Here is a 24,608-nt window from a genome sequence, read left to right on the forward strand (position 1 = left end):
CCTACTCAATTTAAAAGTTTTTGCCACAACTTTTTTTTAAAGAAAGGGGTACTTAAATTCTCCAAAGTTTGTCACGTAATTAATTAGCAGGCTCTTCTTATCTTTAAGCACCTGGTGCAAAAAAGATGTAATCAAGGGGCAAGCTGGGTTTAAAAAGCTGTTAGAATGTGCCAGCCATGAATCTTCACAAACTGAAATGGCAGCCTTAATTTCTCCAGTAAAGGGCTTTCCCTCAAATATGGAGAGTACAGGCATAGTTGACTTGCAGGGTGGAAAACAGAATCATGTCCCTCGGTAAACATGAGACTGTTATGCTGCATTGGGCAAAAGGCCTGTCTTAAGTCTAGAATTCTGTTTTCCAGAGTGGTCTAGAATATGCCTGCATCAGGCATTTGTGCCTGCAAAGCACTGTATTCACTCATTGGTCCTCTGTCAGGAAACTGCAAGCTGGTGGTGAGCAGGGACACTCAAAAATGGCTGCCCCCCTTCTCTCTCTCTCTCTCTCTCTCTCTCTCTCTCTCTCTCTCTCTCTCTCTCTCTCTCTCTCTCTCCTCTCTTTCTTCTACCCATTTCTTTCTCTCTAGCTAGATCTACACAGCTATAAAAAAGCTCTGAATACACTCTGCAGAAAAACATTCTAAAGCACACAAATGAAAATATCATTGTTGCAATTTCAGCTTTACATCGCCATCTGGTGTCACAGTGTTATAATGCATTTATAACGCTGTACTTTGACTAATGTAGCTGAGTCCTTTCTCTCTGCCACCCCCTTCTCTCTGTCTTTCTGCCACTCCTTTCTCATCTCCCCCTTTTCTCTCTTTCTTTCCGCACCCCTCTCTCATTCACTACCCACCTTTTCTCTTTCTGACACTCAATCTCTCTTTATCACCTTCCTTCCTTCCTTCCTTCCTTCCTTCCTTCCTTCCTTCCTTCCTTCCTTCCTTCCTTCCTTCCTTCCTTCCTTCTATTTCTACTACCCCTTTTATCTTTCCTTCTGCCACCCCCACAATTGGAGCCTGGGGAGCACACACACCTCAACACCAATGTCACCTCCTTCTCTGCCCCCCAAAGTAAGTTTCTAGAGCCTTGGATAAAGCGAAGAGGGCAGCATCTCGCAGTATCAAGGTTGACAGAGCCCTGCTCGCCTGCATCCAGAGGGCTAAGAGGAGGTGATGCGCTCAGCTCGAACCTGTGCTTGAGCATTCAAGAAGGCTGCACACTTTTTGCAACCCCACCTAGCTGAAGACTTGAGACCTTTCTGATGCATTAGTCCCACAAATATATCCTAAACACTTTACTTTTAGAATGCATAAGGATAAAAATGACCCCCTGTTGTGCAAGTGTACCCCTTCTGTTTTTTCATAAGCTACTATCTTGGTGTCAGGCTCTGGGAATGTGGCTTCCTCTCTCCCTTTGCCCATGGATAAGCAGGACAAAGCAAAATAGTCCCTTACCATTTAAAGAGATTTTAATGACCACAGCCAAAAGACGAAGAGTCCATTCTCAAAGCAATGGTACTCCCAAGTGGGATACACCCATCCCCCCTGAGTCATCACTTCCTCACCTTGCAATCTGATCTTGCAACCACTGTGCTTTTTGTATAGCCACCTTATCTGTTCTACATGACCTTGGACTGATAGGCTGGACACTTTCCAGTGAGAGACACTCTGCTAGCTCTCTCTCTCACAGTTCTTCTTCACTTTGCTGTTCACCCCCCAGTTCTTCCCAACTTTTGTCTTCTGAACTATGCCCCTCTGCAAACCACTGTTCCAAATCTATACTGATCCACTGCTCCTGGCCAGCTTCAGGATCCTAGTCAGGAGCAGGGGGAGGGGGAGGCTCCCACCATTCCTCATTAGAGCCGATACCTGGGCATGCCTCTTGACTGGAAAGAGGCATGCTATCCAAAACAATTTAAGAGCAGGCAGTATTTTCATATATCTGAATTGGGAGAGAGTGCAACAGAATAGCCCAATCAAAACTGACATGGTGAGCTGACAGAATGTCAACTCCTGTAGAGGCTAAAGTGGGAAGTGGGAAGCTATATTATACCAGACCATTTCGCATGGTATTGTTAACTCTAACTGGCAGGGAGCTATGGATGGGCGTATCATTTGCACATGATATTCCTTCAACTTTGTTCCAACCCATTTCTACTATAAAGGTAAAGGGACCCCTGACTGTTAGGTCCAGTCGTGACCGACTCTGGGGTTGCACGCTTATCTTGCTTTATTGGCCGAGGGAGCCGGCGTACAGCTGGGTCATGTGGCCAGCAAGACTAAGCCGCTTCTGGCGAAACCAGAGCAGTGCACGGAAATGCCGTTTACCTTCCTGCTGGAGAGGTACCTATTTATCTATTTGCACTTTGATGTGCTTTCAAACTGCTAGGTTGGCAGGAGCAGGGACCGAGCAACAGGAGCTCACCCCGTTGCGGGGATTCGATCCGCCGACCTTCTGATCGGCAAGTCCTAGGCTCTGTGGTTTAGACCACAGTGCCACCCGCTACTCTAAAAGCCTACTTTGTCACTGAGCTGTATATAAATTAAAACACTAATCTACCATTAGCCTGCCCCCACCCCTTTAAAAGAAAGCTCAGCATGAAAATTATTATTGTTATTATTATTTGCAAGGTTGGAAATGAAAGTTGCTTCCTGGTGAACTGCTTATGGAGCTTTCCTTGTTACAAAAAAAAAAAGTATGTTTGGGAAGGGAAGCGAGTTTGCTGCACAAGAGCTCCAAATCAATATTAAACGTGCAACCTGAATTTGCCAGTTTGTGATTGAATTCCACCCCAAAATAGCAGCAGTCTGGAACTACCCAAAATCACTGCTAGTGAACAGGAAAAGGGGGAAATGTTTTCTTCCGAGAAGGGCAAAGAGGAGAGGGAAACACTGGGAAGTTATTCTCTTGGGGAATGTAACCTTGTTTTTGCAGTAATTAGCCTAAGTGATTTCTCAGAAGCGCAAGTGACCAAAGTAGAAACTCTGGCAACCAACCAGTGCAAATATATCCATATACATTCACCTCCTTTTAAAACACCTCTTTGCAATGCACTGTGGCCTGTGCATCTCTTACAGCTGCATAATAAGAGGATTTGTCTTCTTTGTTTAACGTTCCTTGATGTTATTAATACTCATGAGATCAACTGCTTATGCAAAAGTCTGCTGCAAAAAAGTATTGTACAGGGCAGTTGAATAATCTGTCATTTGAATGGGAAATGGCTTCCCAGCAAACAGGTTGCAAGTCCATTGGTGTACAGAAAAGGGAGTGGGTAGAGAGGTAAAGGCACATGAAGGAAGTCGAGAGACCTTGACATGGGGGAAGCTCAAAGATCCTATTTACAGTGGAGGCAATATTTGGAAGGAAGCTCAGAGTTTTGTCAGAATCATGGCATCATAGGCTCTCAGAGTTGGAAGGGAACCCAATGGTCATTTAGCCAAACCCCAGCAATGCAAGAATCACACCTAAAAGGATGTCTGGAGAAGAGGTCTTAACTTATCAGATTGTTGTTGTTCTTGCTGTTGTTATTTAGTTGTTTTCGTTTATTATTTACCTGCCCTTCACCCTAAGGCCCAAGGGTGGGAGACAGCATTAAAAAACAGTATTAATAACAATTCTGACCATTCTTCTTCTTTGGCGATCACTTGTAGCTGAGTAAGATTGTCTTCCATAAACACGGTTTTAACAATGAGTCCGTAAGTGACCGTGGAGGCCAATTCTGGATCCACATGTCCTTCCACAGTGGGAACATTGGTTTCTGGGCGGGAGTTGATCACAGTGTGGATTTGCCAAGCGGGCCTTCCTCTTAGCACGTTTCTCCCTTGCGTCCTGAGTTTGAGTGTCTTCAAAGCCTACAACACCTTTGGTAAAGGCTGTTCTCCAACTGGAGCGCTCGCAGGCCAGTGTTTCCCAGTTGTCAGTGTTTGTACTACATTTTTTAAGATTTGCCTTGAGACAGTCTTTAAACCACCTTTGTTGACCCCTGGCATTACGCTTTCCCTTTTTTAGTTTGGAATAGAGTAGTTGCTTTGGAAGACAATCATCAGGCATCCAGTCCAGAAAAGTTGATGTTGAGGAATCATTGCTTCAACACTGGTGATCTTTGCTTCTTCCAGTACACTGATATTAGTTTGCCTGTCTTCCCAAGTGATATTTCAACCATAACAAATAAGGTGGGTCCTGAAAACATACAGCTGAGGTGTTAAAAGCCAGGCTAAAGAGGTGACAGGTTGAGTGGCCTTTTCTCTCTTCCCACCAGCGGCCTTGTCAGTTTGGGGCATGTCCAGCTCAGACTATCCTGCTTCACTGCAGAGGCAAGCTGGGAGTGCACCTTGAGTCTGAACAAAAGGAAGAGTTGGAGAGACTTGTAAACCTTTTGGCTTGAAAGGAATCTCCCGCTGAGCTGCAAGGAAAGGAGTAAGAAAGGCTTTCTCAAGGCAGCAGGGGGCAAGCCAGCAAAGGTGGAGCAGACCTACACTGTAGGACTTATAGCATTTATGTCAGGCAATTTGGCGTTTCTGTGCACGGTCCCACTTTAATCTTCCTTCCTACAGAAGCCTTCCTCAAAACCCAGCTCCTCCCCACATGGGGTCCTTGCTTATCCTCCTAATCTTCATTCCCCAGCTGTAACCAAGCTTTCAGGCATGTGCAACTGCATCTGCCCACACTCCTCCTTTACTTTACTTTGCTTTGCTTTACTTTACTTTCCTGTCTCTGTCTCTCCATCCCCCATGCGCTTGAAAGCAGAAATTTGCGCATGTTAAGACAAAGTCAAGAGGTAGGTGTAATGGCGGTGATGGGCAAATCTGTTCATTTCAGCTTCTCTTGGTTTCTCATTTTTCCTCTCAAAGGTTCTGTTCTTCACATTTCAACATCAGTTTGAAAATACTGTTTTGAGAATGAACATGCACCAACATTTTACAGCAGATTTCTCCCACTATACAGTCATACCTTGGAAGTCGAATAGCTTAGTTCCCGAACATTTTAACTCCCGAACGTCGCAAACACAAACAGTGACTGTTCCAGTTTGCAAACTATTTTTGGAAGCCGAACGTCCGACAGGGTTTCCTGCAGCCAATCAGATGCCACGCTTTGGTTTTTGAATGTTTTCAGAAGTTGAACCGACTTCCAGAACAGAATCCGTTCGACTTCCAAGGTACAACTGTACATGTTTGTTTGCCTAATGTACACCATTTCGCAAATAAATTTCTCCTGATATACTGCATTTTCAATTCTACTTTGATGCAATTTGTGCATATTTCTTGGCTGGAGAATAGCCTTGCAAGATTTGGAAGTGTGTGGTAGCAGCAGTACTTCCTAGCTTTTTTCTTTTTTCTTTTCTTTTTTGGGGAAGGAGGAGGAGCAGGATTCTTGGATCACTTTATAATTTTAAGCTAAATAATTTCTCTGTTCCTTCCATGTCTGTCTCCTCTTCACTGAAAGCTTAACCATACTTCCTTTTGCCCTGTTGTTAGGAGCCCAGGTTCCTGGCTTGATAACACAGTAAGTATACGTAATTAAAAAGGAGGATTTATTGCAAAAAAAAAACCCCAAGCAATTATCTCCAGACGGCTCTAGCAAGCCTCCGGCCCCCATCACTCAGTTGATCCTTCTGAGGAGTTCTTCCTGTATCAACAGAAGAGATTGAACCTTCGACCTTTACGTTTCTTATTTTGCTTCCTGTCTAGCAGCCTTCCTATACACCTACACCTCGGACTTATTTGGTCAGCTGCAGCCCCTTCCTGTTCCGGAAAGCTGTCTCTGTGGCTTTCTCCGCCTGTCTGGGCTTCCGGGGAGCTTTTGCTGTGTTCCAGCCTGCTCTCCATTCCTCCCTTATCAGCCAGCCGTCCAAGGTCAGGGGGAGTCAACGCTGGCAGCTGCAGGCTCTCCTGTGTCAGTGTGAAAGCCCAGCCCCCCTGTTCCTGACTTCATTCTGCAGCTGGCTGCAAGATTACACTTAGAGCTGGTGTGTTCATGACACCTGTTCTCTCCCTGGAACTTTCCCCATGAGAACTTGTTCTTTAAAGCTGAATTGGAGCAAACAGCTATTCGGGTTTTCTACGGATTGCCATTTGCTCTGAGCCAGTATTAAAGAGTGAGTTTTGCAGGGAAAGCTTTGGAATAACAACAACGAAAAAGAGTGCTCAGACATGGGGCTTTAAAGCATGAGCCATGCCTTGAAATCACAAAGGAAATGTAAGTGCGGCTAAGCCCTGACTTTCAGGATGGTTTTACCCCTGCCCAAACCTCTGGGATTCCACTCGGATGAAATTTATTTTTTTATTTTATTTGTTTATTAAGTTTATATACTGCCCTTCATCACAAGATCTCCAGGCAGTTCACAGACATGTTTAGCCCAGACCTACATAGTTCAAAGCCAGACTGAAGTCAGTGGCTGATCTTGGGAACTCAAATTTCAGCGGTGCCCTGTGCAACACCAAAATTCGGCCCCCACACCCCATCTTTCATGCTCCATTCTAAAGAAAGTACTTTGTTTACTAAAGATTTACCCTAAGAAAGTACTCAGTGTACTGGATGTTTTCGTTGTTTTTGATACTATTTGACCCCTGCCTGTTGATTCTTCTCATGGCCATAGTACAGTATTCCCCCTTTTTTTGCCTGTAACCTCCTTTGCCACTAAATCTGACTGGCTGTGATAACTTTTGTGATGTTCATGGATGTACACATCATAATTTCAGATGGAGCAGCGTGGCATCATCAGCAAAAGAATACTTGGAATACTTGGAATAATTGCAATCAGTCAGATTGACAGTTCAATCCTGGCTGCGTTCACTGAGCAGTAAACCTTCCTCTGCTCAGTGGAATCTGCCCCCTGAGTAAGTGAGCACTGGGTGGCATTGTAAATGGCAGTGACGGCAGATGAGGCAGGAGAAGGTGAGAGCAAATGATAAGGGTGAGGGAAATGATAAAGAACAGAAACAAAACTGCATTCATGAGTGCCAGAACTCATTGGAGGCAGGGAATATTGGATACTCATAAAAATGAACACAAAATTAGGTTTGACCCTGCACAGGGCACTTTCATTTTTGAAACAGAACTGCTGCTCGTTCTTCTTGTGATTACATCTGCAGAGCCCCAATTAAGGTGTTGACAAAGGGAAGAAATTGGCCGGCATGCAGGGCAGGGAAAACATGCCACTTTGTTGATCATCTCAGGGCAACTCTTTGCTATTTGTTTAATTGCTGCTCATCCCCAATCCTTGCTGTCATTCTTCACTTTTTAGCAAACATGATGAATTCATTTCAAGCGAGCCTATTCTCTAAGGCATCCAGGGTGTGATAGGAGCATCATAGCCAAGTGATAAAGATGCAAATAATTTCAGCCTCGCTTGATGCCAATTTATCACTTGGCTAGCAGGACCAATGCCAGCACAGGATCTGAGTGCCACATGGCTGTAAATTCTTCCAGCATTGTTATGCTTTCCAAAAATAAAACGATGAGCTCCAATGAACCCTACTACTTGCTGAGCTGGCCAATATGCTAAGAAGGTGCTGAGATCTTCCATATGTTCCATTTTAACTCTCAGTTTTGAATCTTTTGACCGGAATATGTTGTCACCTACCCGGAACTTTGGAGTGGATAAAAATGTCCAGTTTTTGGTCAAGACTGTGAGATAGACTAGACTGAGACTTTGAGTCCATGAGCTTTGCAGCTGCGTGAGGATTTGAACCTGCATCTCCTCATCTTAGTACAACAATAAGTATCCAAACAAACCCCTGTGTTGCAAAAGAGAACATCAACAATGTTATTAACAATTAGAATTTCCTCCTTGTTCGGGAACAACTGCCCTTCCGAGAATTAATAATTCCTTGCATACGTTTTCTACCAATGAATTGCAAACTTTATAATTGGGACTGGGCTTTATTCCAAAACCATTATATAACGCTTTTCGGACCAGTGTTGACCTATTTAAACTAATAAGAAATATAAAACTAAGTGATATGTTTGGAACCAATAACCCGGTTATGCGCCAATTCAGACCAAAATCATCATTTACTCCAGCTAATACGAATCCATCTATTTCTTTATTTCATCAATTGGTATTACGAGATTTGGAAAAATTAGAAAAGAAGGGTCCCCAAATTAAGGACAATTTGTCCAAGTCACAACGCGATTGTTTGAAAGCTCTTTCACACGATCCTAACATCATTATAAAACCTGCCAGTGCTGGACATTATATTTGCTGAATACACTAAGCTCCACATCTTATCTTTCATCGTACAAAGTTTGGTACCACACTTCATTTAAAGATTTTCAGAGACTTTGAGACTAAGATTTCATTTTGAATTTGTTATTGTTTGAAGGAATTCTATAAAGATTGTCTATTACGTATGTATATGGTCATTGTGTTGCCTAAACATTGTTGACGATCTCCTTAGTCTTAGTCTGACACTCTAACCACTACACCACACTGGCTAACAGGACCAGGAAGCACAGGACCACCACAATACACCTGGTGTTCTCAATGAGTTCTTCAGGCTGCTGACCACCAAGGGGTCCCAGTTCTGGTGCAGTGTGACAGATGCTTCTGGTTTCCAATCGACAATGCTTGGTAACTGTCTTAATAGTGCCATGGAAATTGCTACAGTGTCATGGCCCTGCCCACAAACAGGAAGTGAGGAAACAGAAAATGAGGTCTGCGTGGTCTGAAACTGGATATTCTACCAGTGGGCCCAGACACTTCGCATCCTGTGCCACAATAGCCATGAAGGAATTGCTGGCCTGATTTCTGCTGCTCTATAGCACAGCTTGTTGTCTTTGTCCATGGAGTTTTCTTGGCAGGGATACTGGAGTGGCTTGCCGGTTCCTGTTCCAGGTGGATCACGTTTGTTCAAAACTCTCCACTATGACCTGTCCATCTTGGGTGGCCCTGCACGGCATAGCTCATAGCTTCTCTGAGTTATTCAAGCCCCTTCACCACGGCAAGGCAGTGATCCATGAAGGGGACCATAAAGAAGGCTGATTGCCGAAGAATTGATGCTTTTGAATTATGGTGCTGGAGGAGACTCTTGAGAGTCCCATGGACTGCAAGAAGATCAAACCTGTCCATTCTTAAGGAAATCAGCCCTGACTGCTCACTGGAAGGACAGATCGTGAAGCTGAGGCTCCAATACTTTGGCCACCTCGTGAGAAGAAAAGACTCCCTGGAAAAGACCCTGATGATGGGAAAGATCGAGGGCACATGGAGAAGGGGACGACAGAGGACGAGATGGTTGGATAGTGTTCTCGAAGCTACCAGCATGAGTTTGACCAAACTGCGGAAGGCAGTGGAAGACAGGAGTGCCTGGTGTGCTCTGGTCCATGGGGTCACGAAGAGTCAGACACTACTAAATGACTAAACAACAACATAGCACAGCTTGGCTGATGGCTGGGAGATTTACTGCAGCCTTAAGTCCAGTGGGATCAGACGACATGGGGGGGGGGGAAGGTCCCTGATGGCATTGTATAACTATTGTCTCTAGCCTGGCTCTTCTGCCTGAGCTATTTGTTTTTCCTTGCAGGTTGAGCTGGAAACCTTGCCGAACTGCTCAGCCACCAGCTCTGAAACATTCTAGTTTATTCTTAGGTCTGTGCAAAGCACAGAAAGAACAATAAAGGGCTGGTGATTCAACGTACTGCTAGAATGTGTAGGTGGGGCTTCTCTAAACATACAGATGGAAAGAATCCCAATAGGTCATTGCCATGGATTCTGTACTCTGCCTAATCAAATCAGTGTGGAAGTGAGTTACATTCCCGCATGATTACTGCATGATCTGTTAAGTAGAACCATCTAGCCAAGAGTACCATATATCAGCATGGTCAGAGACAGTGGGAATTTGTTTGATTAAAGCTTGTTTTAATCTCACTCTTCAGCCAATTAAAGACTCTCAGTGAAGTTTACAAACACCAATATTAGGATTTTAAGGGAAAGACTAGATAAAACAGAGCGGGAGGGAACCTTTTTCTGCATGAAGAATGAACGGGGAATTGGCTCACCCACCTGCAAGGCCCATTTTTGACAGATGGATTCCTAATTCATATTGTCAAAAAAAAGGGGGGGAACTGAAAGAACCGTTCTTCAGAATTTGCACTATTCCAAATTTTGCAATGCAGTTCTGCAAGTACCATATTTTTCGCTCTATAGGGCACACCGGCCCATAGGGCACACCTAGTGTGTTTTTTTGGTGGGGGGAATAAAGGAAAAAAAGGCACCTACAGTTCAAAGATTTGCCACACGGGGCAGCTGCAGACAGACACAACCATTTCTAACATCACCACCCCAGAGCTATTTTTCTGCAGCTATCACCAGCTGATAGACCTTTCAAAAAACAACAAGGCATGCACACACACACACACACACACACACACACGATTTAAGGTATTTACCCCTCATCTTTCAAGATAGCCTCAAAGCTATTAATTCAGGCAAAGCTCTTTGGGGCAGAGAGGGGGGATGTGCACCATGGTCAATAATTTATTACACAGCCTTCAATGCTTTTAACACGTTTTTACGTGTTATTACGTTAAGTGACTGAGCTGTGGAGTTAAAGTTGAGGTGTGTGCTTTAACTTGGATTTTGCCTGATTTAGAAGGTGGGGAAGCTCTGAAAGCAGCAGGAAACCACTGTTCTTTATTTATATATAAAAAGTTAAGGCTAGGGATTTTTTTTTAAAAAAAAAATTAATTGCACTGAGTTGTAAACGTTCCTTTGATTTATTGTCAGAACACTTTGCCCTCTCCAGTTCGGCATGTACCGAATTCTATGTACTATCTGTAGAATCTGGTACAGAGACTTGGAGACTTTATTTTATTTTATAATAGCCATTCTTCAAGACTTGCGATTGTGGGAAAGCGCTGAAAATGTTCTGGCCGCAACAGGTGCAAAAGCCAGGGAGACTTGGGTGTTCCACGCACTCTTCAAGACCACGTGTCCTATTTTGAGCTCAGGGGCTCAAGAGCTCTCAGGGAGTAGCTCAACCTGTGACTTTCTCGTTCAGCTGATCTCTCAGAGCTGTCCCTTGCACCCAACCACTGGGTATTAGCTAGCTCCCAAGCTACGTTCAAGGTGCCAGTACAGATGTGCAAAGCTCTCTACAACTCGAGATCAGAATACAGTGGTACCTCGGGTTACATATGCTTCAGGTTACATAAGCTTCAGGTTACACACTCCGCTAACCCAAAAATAGTGCTTCAGGTTAAGAACTTTGCTTCAGGATAAGAACAGAAATTGGGCTCCGGCGGCACAGCGGCAGCAGGAGGCCCCATTAGCTAAAGTGGTGCTTCAGGTTAAGAACAGTTTCAGGTTAAGAACAGACCTCCAGAACGAATTAAGTACTTAACCTGAGGTACCACTGTATATAAAAGATTGTGCTCTGCAGGAGAGTGCACCCCACAGATACCATCTCATTAGGAGATGCCCTTTGTATGATGTAAGAATTGGGCCTCAGGTACCCTTTGGACCTCCCTCTCGGTGTTGTGGCTAGTAGGACTTGGGAGGCCAGGGTTCAAATCCCCACACAGCCATGAACCTCACTGGGTGACCTTGGGCCAGACACTGCCTCTCAACCTAACCTACCTCTCAGAGGTGTTGTGAGGAGTCAGTGAGGATGGGACGAAAGATGAGGTAAAAATGCAATAAATAAATCAGGCCGGTGCCACCTCTATTGTCTTTCCATTGCCTGTTGAAGACCTTCCTTTTTCAACAAGCCTTTTATCCCACTCTATGTATTGGGTGGGATGCGGGTGGCACTGTGGGTTAAACCACAGAGCCTAGGACTTGCCGATCAGAAGGTCAGCAGTTCGAATCCCCGCGACAGGGTGAGCTCCCGTTTCTCGGTCCCTGCTCCTGCCAACCTAGCAGTTCGAAAGCACATCAAAGTGCAAGTAGATAAATAGGTACTGCTCCGGCGGGAAGGTAAACGGCATTTCTGTGTGCTGCTCTGGTTCGCCAGAAGCGGCTTAGTCATGCTGGCCACATGACCCGGAAGCTGTATGCCGGCTCCCTCAGCCAATAAAGCGAGATGAGCGCCGCAACCCCAGTGTCGGGCACGACTGGACCTAATGGTCAGGGGTCCCTTCACCTTTACCTTATGTATTGGATATGAATTTTTAACAATGTTTTGACATTGCTTCTATGTGTTCTTATTGCAGGTGCTTCTATTGTTCCATGGCTTTGTGCTGTTGCACAGGCAACAGGGTTGATGCAGATACTTCCTGAGGTCCTGGTGTGGCTGGTTATGCTGCCTTTAAATAGAGGAGGAGGGGCCTGAGGAGGAGGTTCGCTTAGTGTCTCTGCCAGAAGCTATGGCAGAGAAGCAGCAGAGGAGAGGACTCAAGCTGAACTCCAGGAACTGGCCCTTGCAGTGGGTGGTGTGGGAGGTTTGGAGAGTCAGGCACACAATCCCCAGTGAGGGAAGTCCTCACTTCATGGCCCATAGCTCAGTGGCAGAGCACATGCCTTGCATGCAGATTGTCCTAGGTGCAATCTTCCGAATTTCCAATTAAAAAACCCCACAGGTATCACCTGATGCGAAATCTGCTCCACTTCCCCGTGGGGAGCAGTTGCGGTGGACCGTGTGGCCACCCACTCTCCTCCGAGGATGGGGGACTTAGTCCCCTGTTGCCACGTCAGTGACCGGCCAGCCAATCTGCTGGCCGGGGGGGCATGGCCAGGACCATTTAAGCAGAGGCACGAGCTGGAGGACTTCCTCTTTGGCTTGCTTCCTTAATCACCCACCCTCCCTCCCTATTTGCAGGTTTTAGTCATTGGCCTTGCTATGGACCTTGGTTGGTTGCCGTTGAGGGGCCCGGTAGGAATTTTTCCAGTTGGCAAATTGGCACAGGCCATTTGGTTTTCGCCTACCTCGTAGCAATCATCACAACTTTGTTAGGGTTGCGGTTAGGCATTGTTTGACCTTGTGATGGGGGAGGGGAGGTGTGGCCATCACCTGCCCCTCCATGCTTAAGGGTATTCCGTTAAAGGAATCCAGGGGTGTTGATCTTGTCCGAAGCCCAGGGCGGGGCTAGGGCCATAACACGACCCCGATGGGAACACCAGGGGGATCTCGAGTTGGTATGCATCAACGGGGCTCTCCCTTCCGGTGGTTTACCCTTACTGGACTCCCTGCACATCGGGCAGGGGTCAGATATAGTCGGGTCCATTCAATGCCTAAGCCAATACCACTCACATTCTGTAATCAATAAAGTTGTGCCCAAAATTTGCCCAACATTAACCTAATATCTGTGTACTTGTGTGCGTTATTTCTCAATGAGGGGGGTGGCTTCGGGGTTTCGACACGCAAATGCCCCTGCCAGAGAACCACTTCCAGTCAAACAATACTGGGCTAGACAGACAAATTGCCTGAGCCTGGTACAAGATGCCTCTCTATGTTTTGAAACACAAGAAGCTGTCTTACACTGAGTCAGAGCCTTGGACTGTCTAGTTTATTATTGTCTGTACTGACTGGCAGCAGCTCTTCAAGATTTCAGACAAGAGTCTCTTCTAGCCAGGGTAATGATTGGGTTTGTGCATTCTGTGCACATGTTGACTGTGTCGTTCTGCCCTTGAAACATGTGTTTTCTTTCACAAATTGCTAGCACAGGTGTCCTGAACGGGATCAGAACTCTAGCATAAGCGGTAAGGAGTGTTTAACCTTAGGTCTCTATTATAGCCTCAATCCTAATTGAGGCCCATATTCTGGCAATTGTGGCGGGGGGAGGCTAGCGATCAAGGCTAAACTACATGATAGACATCACATGGAGCATGCCTCTTGATGGAGAAGCTGGTCATTCTTTATATTTCTCTTCAGATAGCGAATCCTGGCAGGCATTAATGCAAAATAGCAAACAGATTATTATTCTTTTAATAAATAAATTAGCCCATGCGCTGAATGAGGAATAACTATTTCTGTGTATTTAGTAGTCACACTATTATAGCAGTGTCCCTCCCACCTGACCTTTTTGAGAAGTAAGGGTAAATTGTGAATAGTAAATTGCGATAAGTAAATAGATCTCTTCTGCTCCAACACTGTGAGACGAGCTCAAACCCTTTAGGAAAATTTCTTGGAAAGACATTGAATAAATGTCGAGTAACTGGGTAGTTTAACCTAGAGTTCTGGGCCAAAGAGAGGAGAGTCTGTAAAAGCAAGCTAGCAATGAAGAAATGCTTGCCCTGTTTTGAGTTTTCCATTCCTTACGTTCCTCAGGCACAATAAAAAAAAAGTATCTCAAGTATTAATATCTTCAATCTGGCTGGAGTTGAAAACTGCGGTTAACCGACTCACAAATCCGTCACAAGATCCTGAGCGGTTTTCTCTCTGTGGTTTCTTGACTGTGTGACTGAGCATGCCTTGTGTGAGGCGTGGAGGGAAGAGGGGGGAAGCAAGGCTGAGCTTGTTATGAGGCAGTGAGTGTGTTCGGTTGTGGTTAGTGTAGGGACAGGCAGCTTGAATGCATAAGGCCCTCTCCTAATATCATGTGGCCCCCAGCCTAATTTCACGCAGGTGGAGAGAAGCTCAGGAGGAGCACAGGAGGGAGGCGAAGCCAAAATGGCTGGAATTATGGAAGGGGGAGCCGAGGCAGATTTAGGGGAGTGCAGCCAGTTCACCTGCAGAGCCTCAAGGGAGCCACAGGGGGCGCCACAACTATTATTTAGAATGGAGTGTGAGAGGCCTGGGGGGGGGGCACCAAACGTTGGCATTGCGCACAATGCTGCTGAAATTTGAGACCCCAAGACCCACCACTGGGAGGAGCCATGCAAAACTTTCCGCAAGCAATCAGTTCAGATCTCTTGCAAGAGCAATCTCTTCCTCCCTGAGTAGATTGCTTAGTGGGGACAGAAAGCAGGGGGGGGGGAGGGAAGAGAAGGGGTGGCCATGCCAACTTTTTGCTCTGACCCTTTATTGTTGATTTATTCAATTTATTACCTGCCCTTCACTATCAGGTCCCAGGGCAGGTTGCAACAATTTAAATTCAATATTAAAAACAGTTAAATTGCAGCCATAGGTTTCCATCACTCCCAAGAGATGCCTAAAAATGGCCCTTGACCAGTAAGCAACTGGAGGCTGGGCCATTAGGACTGTGAATTGCCCCTCCAAGCTCAGGCTGTTCTTTGCCAGCAGCAACTTACTTATTTACAACCAGTCCAGGGGGTGACAGGGACGTGGGTGATGCTGTGGATTAAACCACAGAGCCTAGGACTTGTTGATCAGAAGGTCGGCGGTTCGAATCCCCACGACGGGGTGAGCTCCCATTGCTCGGTCCCTGCTCCTGCCAACCTAGCAGTTTGAAAGCACATCAAAGTGCAAGTAGATAAATAGGTCCTGCTCCGGTGGGAAGGTAAACGGCGTTTCTGTGCGCTGCTCTGGTTCGCCAGAAGCGGCTTAGTCATGCTGGCCACATGACCCGGAAGCTGTACACTGGCTCTCTCGGCCAATAAAGCGAAATGAGCGCCGCAACCCCAGAGTCGTCCGTGACTGAACCTAAGGTCAGGGGTCCCTTTACCAGGGGGCGACACAGCCTGCCAGCTCCATCTGCATTAGTCCCAGTTGTCCTTGGAGGGCATGGCAGGGAGGAAGATGGGGTCAAAGCTAGAATTAGTTGGCTCTGCCTTGTCATTGGTTCTGGCGCCACCTCCTGTTGGCTTCCGCTCATTGCGTCTCACCAGTCACCACTGGCCTCGGCAGGAAAAAATGTCCCTACTCCTGCTTTCCTGAGTGCAGGGCTCACAAGTCACGGGCATATTTATTGCACCACTGCTTGATTTGCTATGAGTTCTTGGAGCACATCAGACCAGCTTCCAGGCAGTGTGTGTGTGTGTGTGTGCACTCAGCGACCTGAATTGGGAACCTCGTGACCTCAAACTGACTTATAGGCTGGCACACTGGCCTGCTAGCTGGGATTTCAGGCGCTCTCTACCCATATACACACAGCAGAATCCTGATATCCTTTACCCCAGTGCCTGGTAGATGTGTCTACTAAGCCAGCCACCACTCGCTTCAGCAATATGTTCCAGCCACTGAGGAAGCACCTTTAGCGATCTTCTAAATCAGAGATGGGGAACCTGTGGCCCTCCAGATGTTGCTGGAATACAACTCCCACCATTCCTCACCATTTAGCACCCTAAACAGCATCCTCCACTGCAGCTGAAAACACCAGGCCAGCAGAGGTTTATGGCACATACAACTCTGTCCTAAAGTGCTTTGCTGCCACTCCCTGTCTCAGCCACCTGAGACACCCATCTCACTCTGCCTAATAATAGAGCCGGCCCTGTGGCTCATGGCTGTGAATCAGGCATAGGCAAACTCGGCCCTCCAGGTGTTTTTGGGACTACAACTCCCATCATCCCTGACCACTGGTCCTGTTAGCTAGGGATGATGGGAGTTGTAGTCCCAAAACATCTGGAGGGCTGAGTTTGCCTATGCCTGCTGCAAATCAATGTTTATAGTATTATGGCCAGTGTGTTAAAGAAGGGATGGAAGATTCATCACTGTGGGGGCTGTGTTTTTGCAATAATAATAAAAAACACAATACCACCCGCTGAGTAAAACAAATTCGGGGGACTATGCAAACATTGGCAGTGGAGATGCACTGGGCTGGAACTGTCTGTGGAGAGAAACACGCACAACGAGAAAGAAGTCAAATGCAAAACCAGTACTTTATGGTCCCTGGCGGGGAGGGGAAATCTTTCTACTCACGCTTGCAGCTTTCCCTGTTAATTGTAACTGTCGTCCTCCTTAATGAGTCCAATCAGCTTCAAGGTCTTTGGCAAGCAACACCGGGAGTTGGATTCCCAGTTGTCTTGGTTGCACAATGTTGAAATATTTCATCTCGGGCTCTTGCATAACCTACTAACCCTTGGAGTCGGTGTGGCCAATTATTTTCCTTGTTGAACCAGAGGTCTTCCCATCTAACAATGCCACTCAACATCAACCTCATGAGATTAGGTCAAGCCTACTGCCAACATGGGAAGAATCACATCTCCACTGCGAAAATTCATGTCGCATTAAGCAGGAGGAGGAGGTAGAATTATGAACTGGACCAACTCAGGTGGTAGATTGGGAATTGCAGTTTTGAATCATCCCCTGAGTAAAAAAGCTTATTGTTCGTAAGAACAGTGCATCAAGGTTAAATAGAGCCTTCACCTGGTGTGCTAGCTTTCTTCATTCAAAGTGGGTTCCTTTTCATGTAGGAAAGCATTCAAAAAGTCACAAACACAATGTATGCCTATTATCTCTCAATAATTGGTTCATGTGGCAGAAGCCTAACATTATTTTTCCTAGATAAACTGAACCTTGGGAGGAAATATTCTGTATATTCTTTTATATTTATTTCCGGGGTGTGTGGGGGGGTCAGTCTCTTCCTGCAAAACAGCAAAGACTATCTATTACATCACAATAAATTTATTAGTCTTTTAAAGTGCCACAATTTATTTGTTTTATTTTTTTCCCTTAATTTAGTTATTTTACATGTTTCCACCCCTACAAACAGACCTTGAACTTGGGGCTGTGGAAGGACCAACCAAATTTCAATAAGAGCCATACAATGTAAACAAAGATTCAATAGCAAAATATTTTAACACACACATGCAATGTTTCATATAAATTGACTAGGGGAAAAGAAAATCCTTACCTTGAGTGGTACAACTTGCATCAAAATGGCAAAGTTTGTGAGATGGTTACACAAACAGACCGAATAGTTGGAATCTCCTTCATCACGCACGCAGCCTTCATTAGACCAAACACCAGTTCCGTTGCTACAAAGTGCATAAGAATAGGTGTCCATGTTATTTACTTTAAAATGTTTCTGCACTGCCTTTCCAAGGTTTGAGATCACTTATAAAATCTAATCTAAGTGTGTAAACCACTGTTTGAATTAAGGTAAAGGTAAAGGACCCTGGGACGGTTAAGTCCAGTCAAAGGCGACTATGGGGTTGCAGCACTCACTTTTCAGGCCGAGGGAGCCGGCGTTTGTCCACAGATAGCTTTCTGGGTCATGTGGCCAGCAGGACTAAGCCGCTTCTGGCGAACTAGAGCAGCGCACGGAAATGCCGTTTACCTTCCCACCAGAGCGGTACCTATTTATCTACTTGCACTTTGACATGCTTTCAAACTGCTAGGTTGGCAGAAGCAGGGACCAAGCAACAGGAGCTCACCCCATCACGGGGATTCGAACCGCAACCTTCCGAGCGGCAAGCCCTAGGCTCTGTGGTTTAGACCACAGCGCCACCTGCGTCCCTCCTGTATAAAGAAGTACTTATTATTGTCTGTCATGAGTCGTCAAACATTCATTGGATATGCCCTAGTATTATGAGAAAGCATGTGGGGGGATACTTCTCCTATCCATTTTCTCCAAACCATGCATAATTTTATACACCTCTATCAAAAGTTGCCTCATAAAGTGAGCACAACAGGAGTCTGTCATAAATATGCAGGTGAGCTCACCGCTGAAGTTTCAAAAGGAAACGAGCTTTTTAAATTGGAAGAGATCGGCCCCTGCAGAGCTCTCCGAAGAAAGGAAGGCAAAGCATCCCAGGGTAACTTTCCATCATTAAAACTGCCCCAAAAGAAAAAAAGGGGGGACCAACCCCAGAAGGATAGAACAGTGTGTGTGTGCATTGGCAACCTAAACCTGTTATTGCAGCACAGCAAGGATTCCACCCCCCCCCAACCCCCAGGATCCTAGTGTGTCCAAAGGACAGATAACCTGAATTTAAAAGATATCTAAGCTGGCTGGTTGACACATTTGCCTCATAATTCATGTAGTATAAGAATATCAGTGGCTCGTTGGCTGCTAGCCATTCTGGTCATGTTCTGCCTCCACTGTCAGAGGCAATGTGCTTCTAATTAGGTAAAAAGGTAAAGGACCCCTGGGAGGTTAAGTCCAGTCAAAGGCGACTATGGGGTGTGGCGCTCATCTCACTTTTCAGGCCAAGGGAGCCGGTGTTTGTCCGCAGACAGCTTTCCGGGTCATGTGGCCAGCATGACTAAACCACTTCTGGCACAACGGGACACTGTGATGGAAGCCAGAGTGCTTGGAAATGCCATTTGCCTTCCCGCCATAGTGGTGCCTATTCATCTACTTGTAACTGGTATGTTTTTGAACTGCTAGGTGCTGTGGTCTAAATGAGGCATAGGCAAACTCCAGCTCTCTAGATGTTTTGGGACTACAACCCCCATCATCCCTAGCTAACAGGACCAGTGGTCAGGGATGATGGGAGTTGTAGTCCCAAAACATCTGGAGGGCCAGAGTTTGCCTATGCCTGGTCTAAACCATTGAGCCTCTTGGAATTGCCAATCGGAAGGTTGGCAGTTCGAATCCACGCAACGGGGTGAGCTCCTGCCTCTGATTACCAGTTACTGGGAATTGCAAGTGGGGAGGGCGTTGCACCCGGGTCTTCCTTCAGGGTTCCCCCAAGGCATCTGGCTGGATACTGCGAGAACAGGATGGTGAATGGGATGAACCTTTGGTCTGATCCAGCAGGGCTGTTCTTACGTTCTTAGTGAGACACACATGCAAATAACACTCTGTGTGCCTGTAGTGGTCAGCAGTTGCTACAGGTGGCTGAAGCTAGAGGACCCCTTTAGTTACATCAGCATATGAAGAGCCAGATGAATCAGGCTAATGTAGGGTTGCCATATTCCAGACGTATGACAACCTTAGGCTAATGGTCCATCTGGTCCAGCATCCTTTTCTCACGGTGGCCAACCTGATAGCCTACCTTGCTTCCATAGAAGTCAATTCACCTTGGAGCACAGGACACTGTCCTAGGCCAGGCCAAATTCTTGTCCCATCTAGACCACTACTGTCTACTCTGACTGGCAGCAGCTCTTCAAGGTCTCGGGAAGAGTGGGGTCTTTCCCATCACCTGATACTTGGTTCCCAAGTGGCCTCCCATTGAAGCAGAGAACAAATTTGGCTTAGCTTCATGAAGGTAGCTGTACTGTGTGCCTTTGGACTTTATATCACAGTAAAGAGGGAGTCAGCAACAATCTGCTGGCGTGAAGGTACAGCTCAAACATGCTGCAATTCCCACTGCACATAAGCAGGCCCTGCTGTCAGAAAGCCAACTCTGGGGTAAAAAGAAAGCTTTCTTGATTGTGTAAATCAGCCCCCTTAAAGTATTGCAAAAACAAAGCTCAGCATCCGCCATATGCTATGCTAATGGCAAACATACGTAACTCTTTGCTAAGGACTGAATATGCAAATTAACAATTGAACTAATTGTGCACCACTGTTGCTGAAGAATTGCTCTCCGGGTGTAATGCAATCAGCTGCTGAATGACTGGCCAAAAGAACCTAGGAATTGGCATTGAGAGTAATACTGCCTCCAGCAGTAAGGGGTGGGACACAGCCTTATCCCCCATGAGCTGTGAGAGGCAGCTGGTTGGCCACCCTTTCAATTTCCCACCATTTATTTGTTTAACAAAATTAATATACCACTTACTAAAACAAAAGACCTATAAGCAGTTTTCAATAGACAGTCTAAAATATTAAATTAAAATTACTAACAACAGCATCAACAACAACCACTGTTGAAAACAAGTTACATTGAAAAAAATATAAGATATTCCTTTTGAAATGACCTACCAAAAATCAAGGGTCAAAATTATGGTCTAAAATTACATGCCTGGGTAGGCTTGCTGGAACCAAAAAGGTTTTTAGCAGGCACTGAAAACAATGTCGAGAAGGCACCTGCCTAATATCAATAGGCGTTGAGTTCCGAAGTGTAGGTGCTGCCACAGTGGAAGATCGGTTTCTTCCAAGTGCAGAACGAACATTTTGTGGCACTTATAAAAGTGCCTGTCCCACAGATCTAAGTGATTGAGTAGACACATATGGGGTGGGGTGACTAGACTGGTGACTGGGAGTGGCCGCCGGGACCACATAACACCAGTTCTGAGAGATCTGCATTGGCTCCCAGTATGTTTCTGAGCACAATTCAAACTGTTGGTGCTGACCTTTAAAGCCCTAAACAGCCTCGGTCCTGTATACCTGAAGGAGCGTCTCCACCCCCATCGTTCAGCCCGGACACTGAGGTCCAGCACTGAGGGTCTTCTGGCAGTTCCCTCATTGCGAGAAATGAGGCTACAGGGAACCAGGCCATGTATGGTTGTTTAGTAATTATTATTTTATCATCATCATCATCATTATTATTACTACTACTACTATTATGCCAGATTTTTGTACTGCTTTATCAAATATACTGTATCTAAGCAGTTTACATAAACTGGTATAATAACATATGCAATTAAAACAGCAATAAAACTGGCTTTAAAATAATAAACAGTGCTCGCTTCGGCAGCACATATACTAAAAATAATAAACAGAATAAAATTATCATAGTAGAGGTGTTATTCAAACTGGGGACTTCTATCATTTGTACTTCTATTATCCTCTATTATCATCATTGTCATCATGGCCATCTCATTTATCACCCACTCTTTACTAGAAGGTCACAGGGCTACAACGATTTATAATTTTAGCCACCATGCTACATTCTGAGTGGCACTGAAAGGTGGAAAAAATTCACAGGAAGGGGGTAACTTGTCAATCAAGCTAAAAGAACTTTCTTTAGTCTGGGGCGGGGGGAGAGAGAGATGTAACTTGCACAGCTTCCCTTGAACAACAAATGCTGGCCTTCTGAATACATGATCAGTTTTGTCCTGAATTTCAATCTCAATGTGGGAACAGATGCTGGAGAACTGTTCCAAAGGATGATTAGCATTCTAATCCGTATGGTGGGCTTTATCATTCAGAAATGTGTTCCAGCTTCCCTTTTTTAAAATCCAGATGTGAGTAAGAAATCCCTTTACTTAGTTTAGTAATGGGGCGAGTAATCCGTCTTCATTTTATTGCCCATGATTTCATTGTTTTGACTGTTCCCATGAACCCAACACGGAGGGGAGGGTGGGGCAAAGTAATTATTTGGTATTGTAGCCATTTTTTTTTATTTAAAGGACTCAGTCCTCTGATCAAATACAGAATTACGTCACGCACCTGTAATCCAAAAAGGCACAGTAAAAGTTCACTTGGTTGCTTTCGTTCATGACTTGGCTGTATTGGGGAGCAGTCTGAAAGGAAAGAAAGATGTGTAAACAAAAAGGATAACCAGGACACACTGGAGTCTACCATGGGTAGAGACAAGATGTTGGCTGGCATCCCAAAAAGCTCCTTTTTGGAGACTTTGGATGGCATCCAAAGTCAACCCAAGGGACTGGCTTGCATTGGGATGCTCAAAGGAGGGGCATGGCTCAGTGGAACAGTATCTGCTTTTCATGCACAAGGTCGCAGGTTCAACCTTCAGCATCTCCAGGTAAGGCTGTTGATTGCCCTTGGCTGAAACCCCCAAGAACTGCTTCCAATTGGAATAGACCAGGCACGTCCAACTCCCAAGAGGCTGAGATCTATTCCCAGTATTAAAAAAAACTGGCAGTGACCTACCCATTGTCATTGGAGGGAGGAGGAGAGTGCGTGGGGTGGGTGGATTGCCCAGAGTTGTTGAGCTTATTTTAAGGGGAGATGCCATAACTTGCTCACCAAACAATACGCCGCTTAGAAACACATGCAGCCCTATCGCATCCCCAATCGCCAGCAGCAGAAGCCAAACGACTGCCCACATGACGCAGAGCAAGGGGGGCAGGAGGCAGATAGATTCATTGCCCAATTCAGTTAATCCCATGATCAATAAGGATCCTGTGATCAACCATGATCATCTGGGGATCTACCTGTAGATTTGACCGGTTGGACATGTCTGGAATAGACTATACTGAGCCAGTTGATGGCCAGATATCCCAAGATAGATAGAACGATGGGTCTGACTCAATAGAAGGTAATATGCAAGGCACTTCTTCCAAGCAGGGCCTCTGATTGGCCTGTTGGAAGCTGCCCTCTTTGGTGGGAAGACAGCCCCTCAATCACGCCGGCCAAGGGGAACTCCCCCACCAATGGCTAGTGAGTGAATGTGCTCTGGCTCCCAGGGGTGACTGTGGAGCATGAGGGGCCACAATCATTGCCCCCTGTGGAAGCAGTGAGTGGCCAACATGCAAACTCAGGCAATGCACATTCACTTGTGGTGGGATATATTTGTCTGATCTCTGTATCTTGCTGTCATGAGGGGCAGGGGTACGTTTATTGCATGGGACTTCTTGTGTTGTTATACTGGGGGGTAATCAGGTTAAAACATTTATTTAAGCACACATTTTTCAATGAATTTGAAGGCAATTTTCTCCTTAAAAGCACATTTTAAAAAAATATACGATATGTATTTACACATGCATTTATGTGCAAAATATAAAATATTTATATTCAGTTGTGGGATCAAAACTACACTGCAGAAATGGGAGAACTGCATAAACGGTTTTATTTTGATCTGCAAACAAGTTCAGGAACATGAAATCAAGCCAATCTGCTGCAAAAAAGTGGACTGAGTGGATTCCTCCCCCGTAGACAATTGTTTCAGATGTTGTTCTCAAATATCATGCTTTCCCTGGCTTCCAGTGAGCAATCCACCCTACATCGCTCAAACACTTCTAAATTTAACATTTCCCCAAAATTTTCTCAGTTGGAATCTTTGTTTTTTCTTTGTACAAGAAGATTAGCCATCAGACAGAACCTGATATCATGTTCTCTTAAGTATAGCAATCGATATAAATTTACACATATTGTGTCTGCAATCTACTGGAGGAAAAGCACTTTAGGAGAATTCCATTTATTTAATTTAGCTCTTTTTTTAAAAAAAAAAAAGTGATTTGATACAGAAGTACAGCAATAATTGCATGATTACATAACCATTCCAAATAACTCTTTAATTTCAAAACAAGAATCTGGAAAGAACATAACCAAGATCAGGTGGGCTGTCTTTTTCATTATGTATCGTAGCAAAATTGTTTTTGCAAAGCTTAGGAATGCAGCTGCACTTTCAACCCCTCCAAAGGAAAGTCCTTGGCAGACCTCAAGGAAGCAAACCCTTTTTCATGGGAAAACAAACCAATGTTCAGCTATAAAGGCATCCCTCAATCAGTTTAGCCCCTTCCAACTAGAACGACACACAAATTCATAAGTGGAGAGTTGTTTCATTTTAAGCCCATATTGATGATTAGAGAGATGCTACTGTTATTTCCGACTATAGCCTCCTTTGGAGTAACCTAAATATGATGTATGGAAGTGAGAGCTGGACCATAAAGAAGGCTGATCGTCGAAGAATTGATGCTTTTGAATTATGGTGCTGGAGGAGACTCTTGAGAGTCCCATGGACTGCAAGAAGATCAAACCTCTCCATTCTTAAGGAAATCAGTCCTGAGTGCTCACTGGAAGGACAGATCCTGAAGCTGAGCCTCCACTACTTTGGCCACCTCATGAGAAGAGAAGACTCCCTGGAAAAGACCCTGATGTTGGGAAAGATTGAGGGCACAAGGAGAAGGGGACGACAGAGGACAAGATGGTTGGACAGTGTTCTCAAAGCTACCAGCATGAGTTTGACCAAACTGCGGGAGGCAGTGGAAGACAGGAGTGCCTGGCATGCTCTGGTCCATGGGGCCACGAAGAGGCGGACACAACTAAACGACTAAACAACAACAAAAATGTGCAAACTTCCACATGCTTGAATTTGT

General features: G+C 45.3%; 1 protein-coding gene across 2 annotated transcripts in view; it reads right to left on the reverse strand.

The window, feature by feature from the left end:
• Nucleotides 1-24,608, reverse strand: part of ADGRD1 (adhesion G protein-coupled receptor D1) — a 262,582-nt gene that overhangs the window by 117,731 nt on the left and 120,243 nt on the right. For both annotated transcript variants that reach the window (XM_081893300.1, XM_081893301.1), the window contains 2 exons: nt 21,997-22,070; nt 17,629-17,752 (listed from right to left, as the gene is read on the reverse strand). In XM_081893300.1, the coding sequence (XP_081749426.1) occupies nt 17,629-17,752; nt 21,997-22,070 (198 nt within the window). The remainder of the gene's footprint in view (nt 1-17,628; nt 17,753-21,996; nt 22,071-24,608) is intronic.

The sequence above is a fragment of the Podarcis melisellensis genome, assembly GCF_964234715.1.
Source record: "Podarcis melisellensis genome assembly, chromosome: 16".
Lineage (NCBI taxonomy): Eukaryota > Metazoa > Chordata > Lepidosauria > Squamata > Lacertidae > Podarcis > Podarcis melisellensis.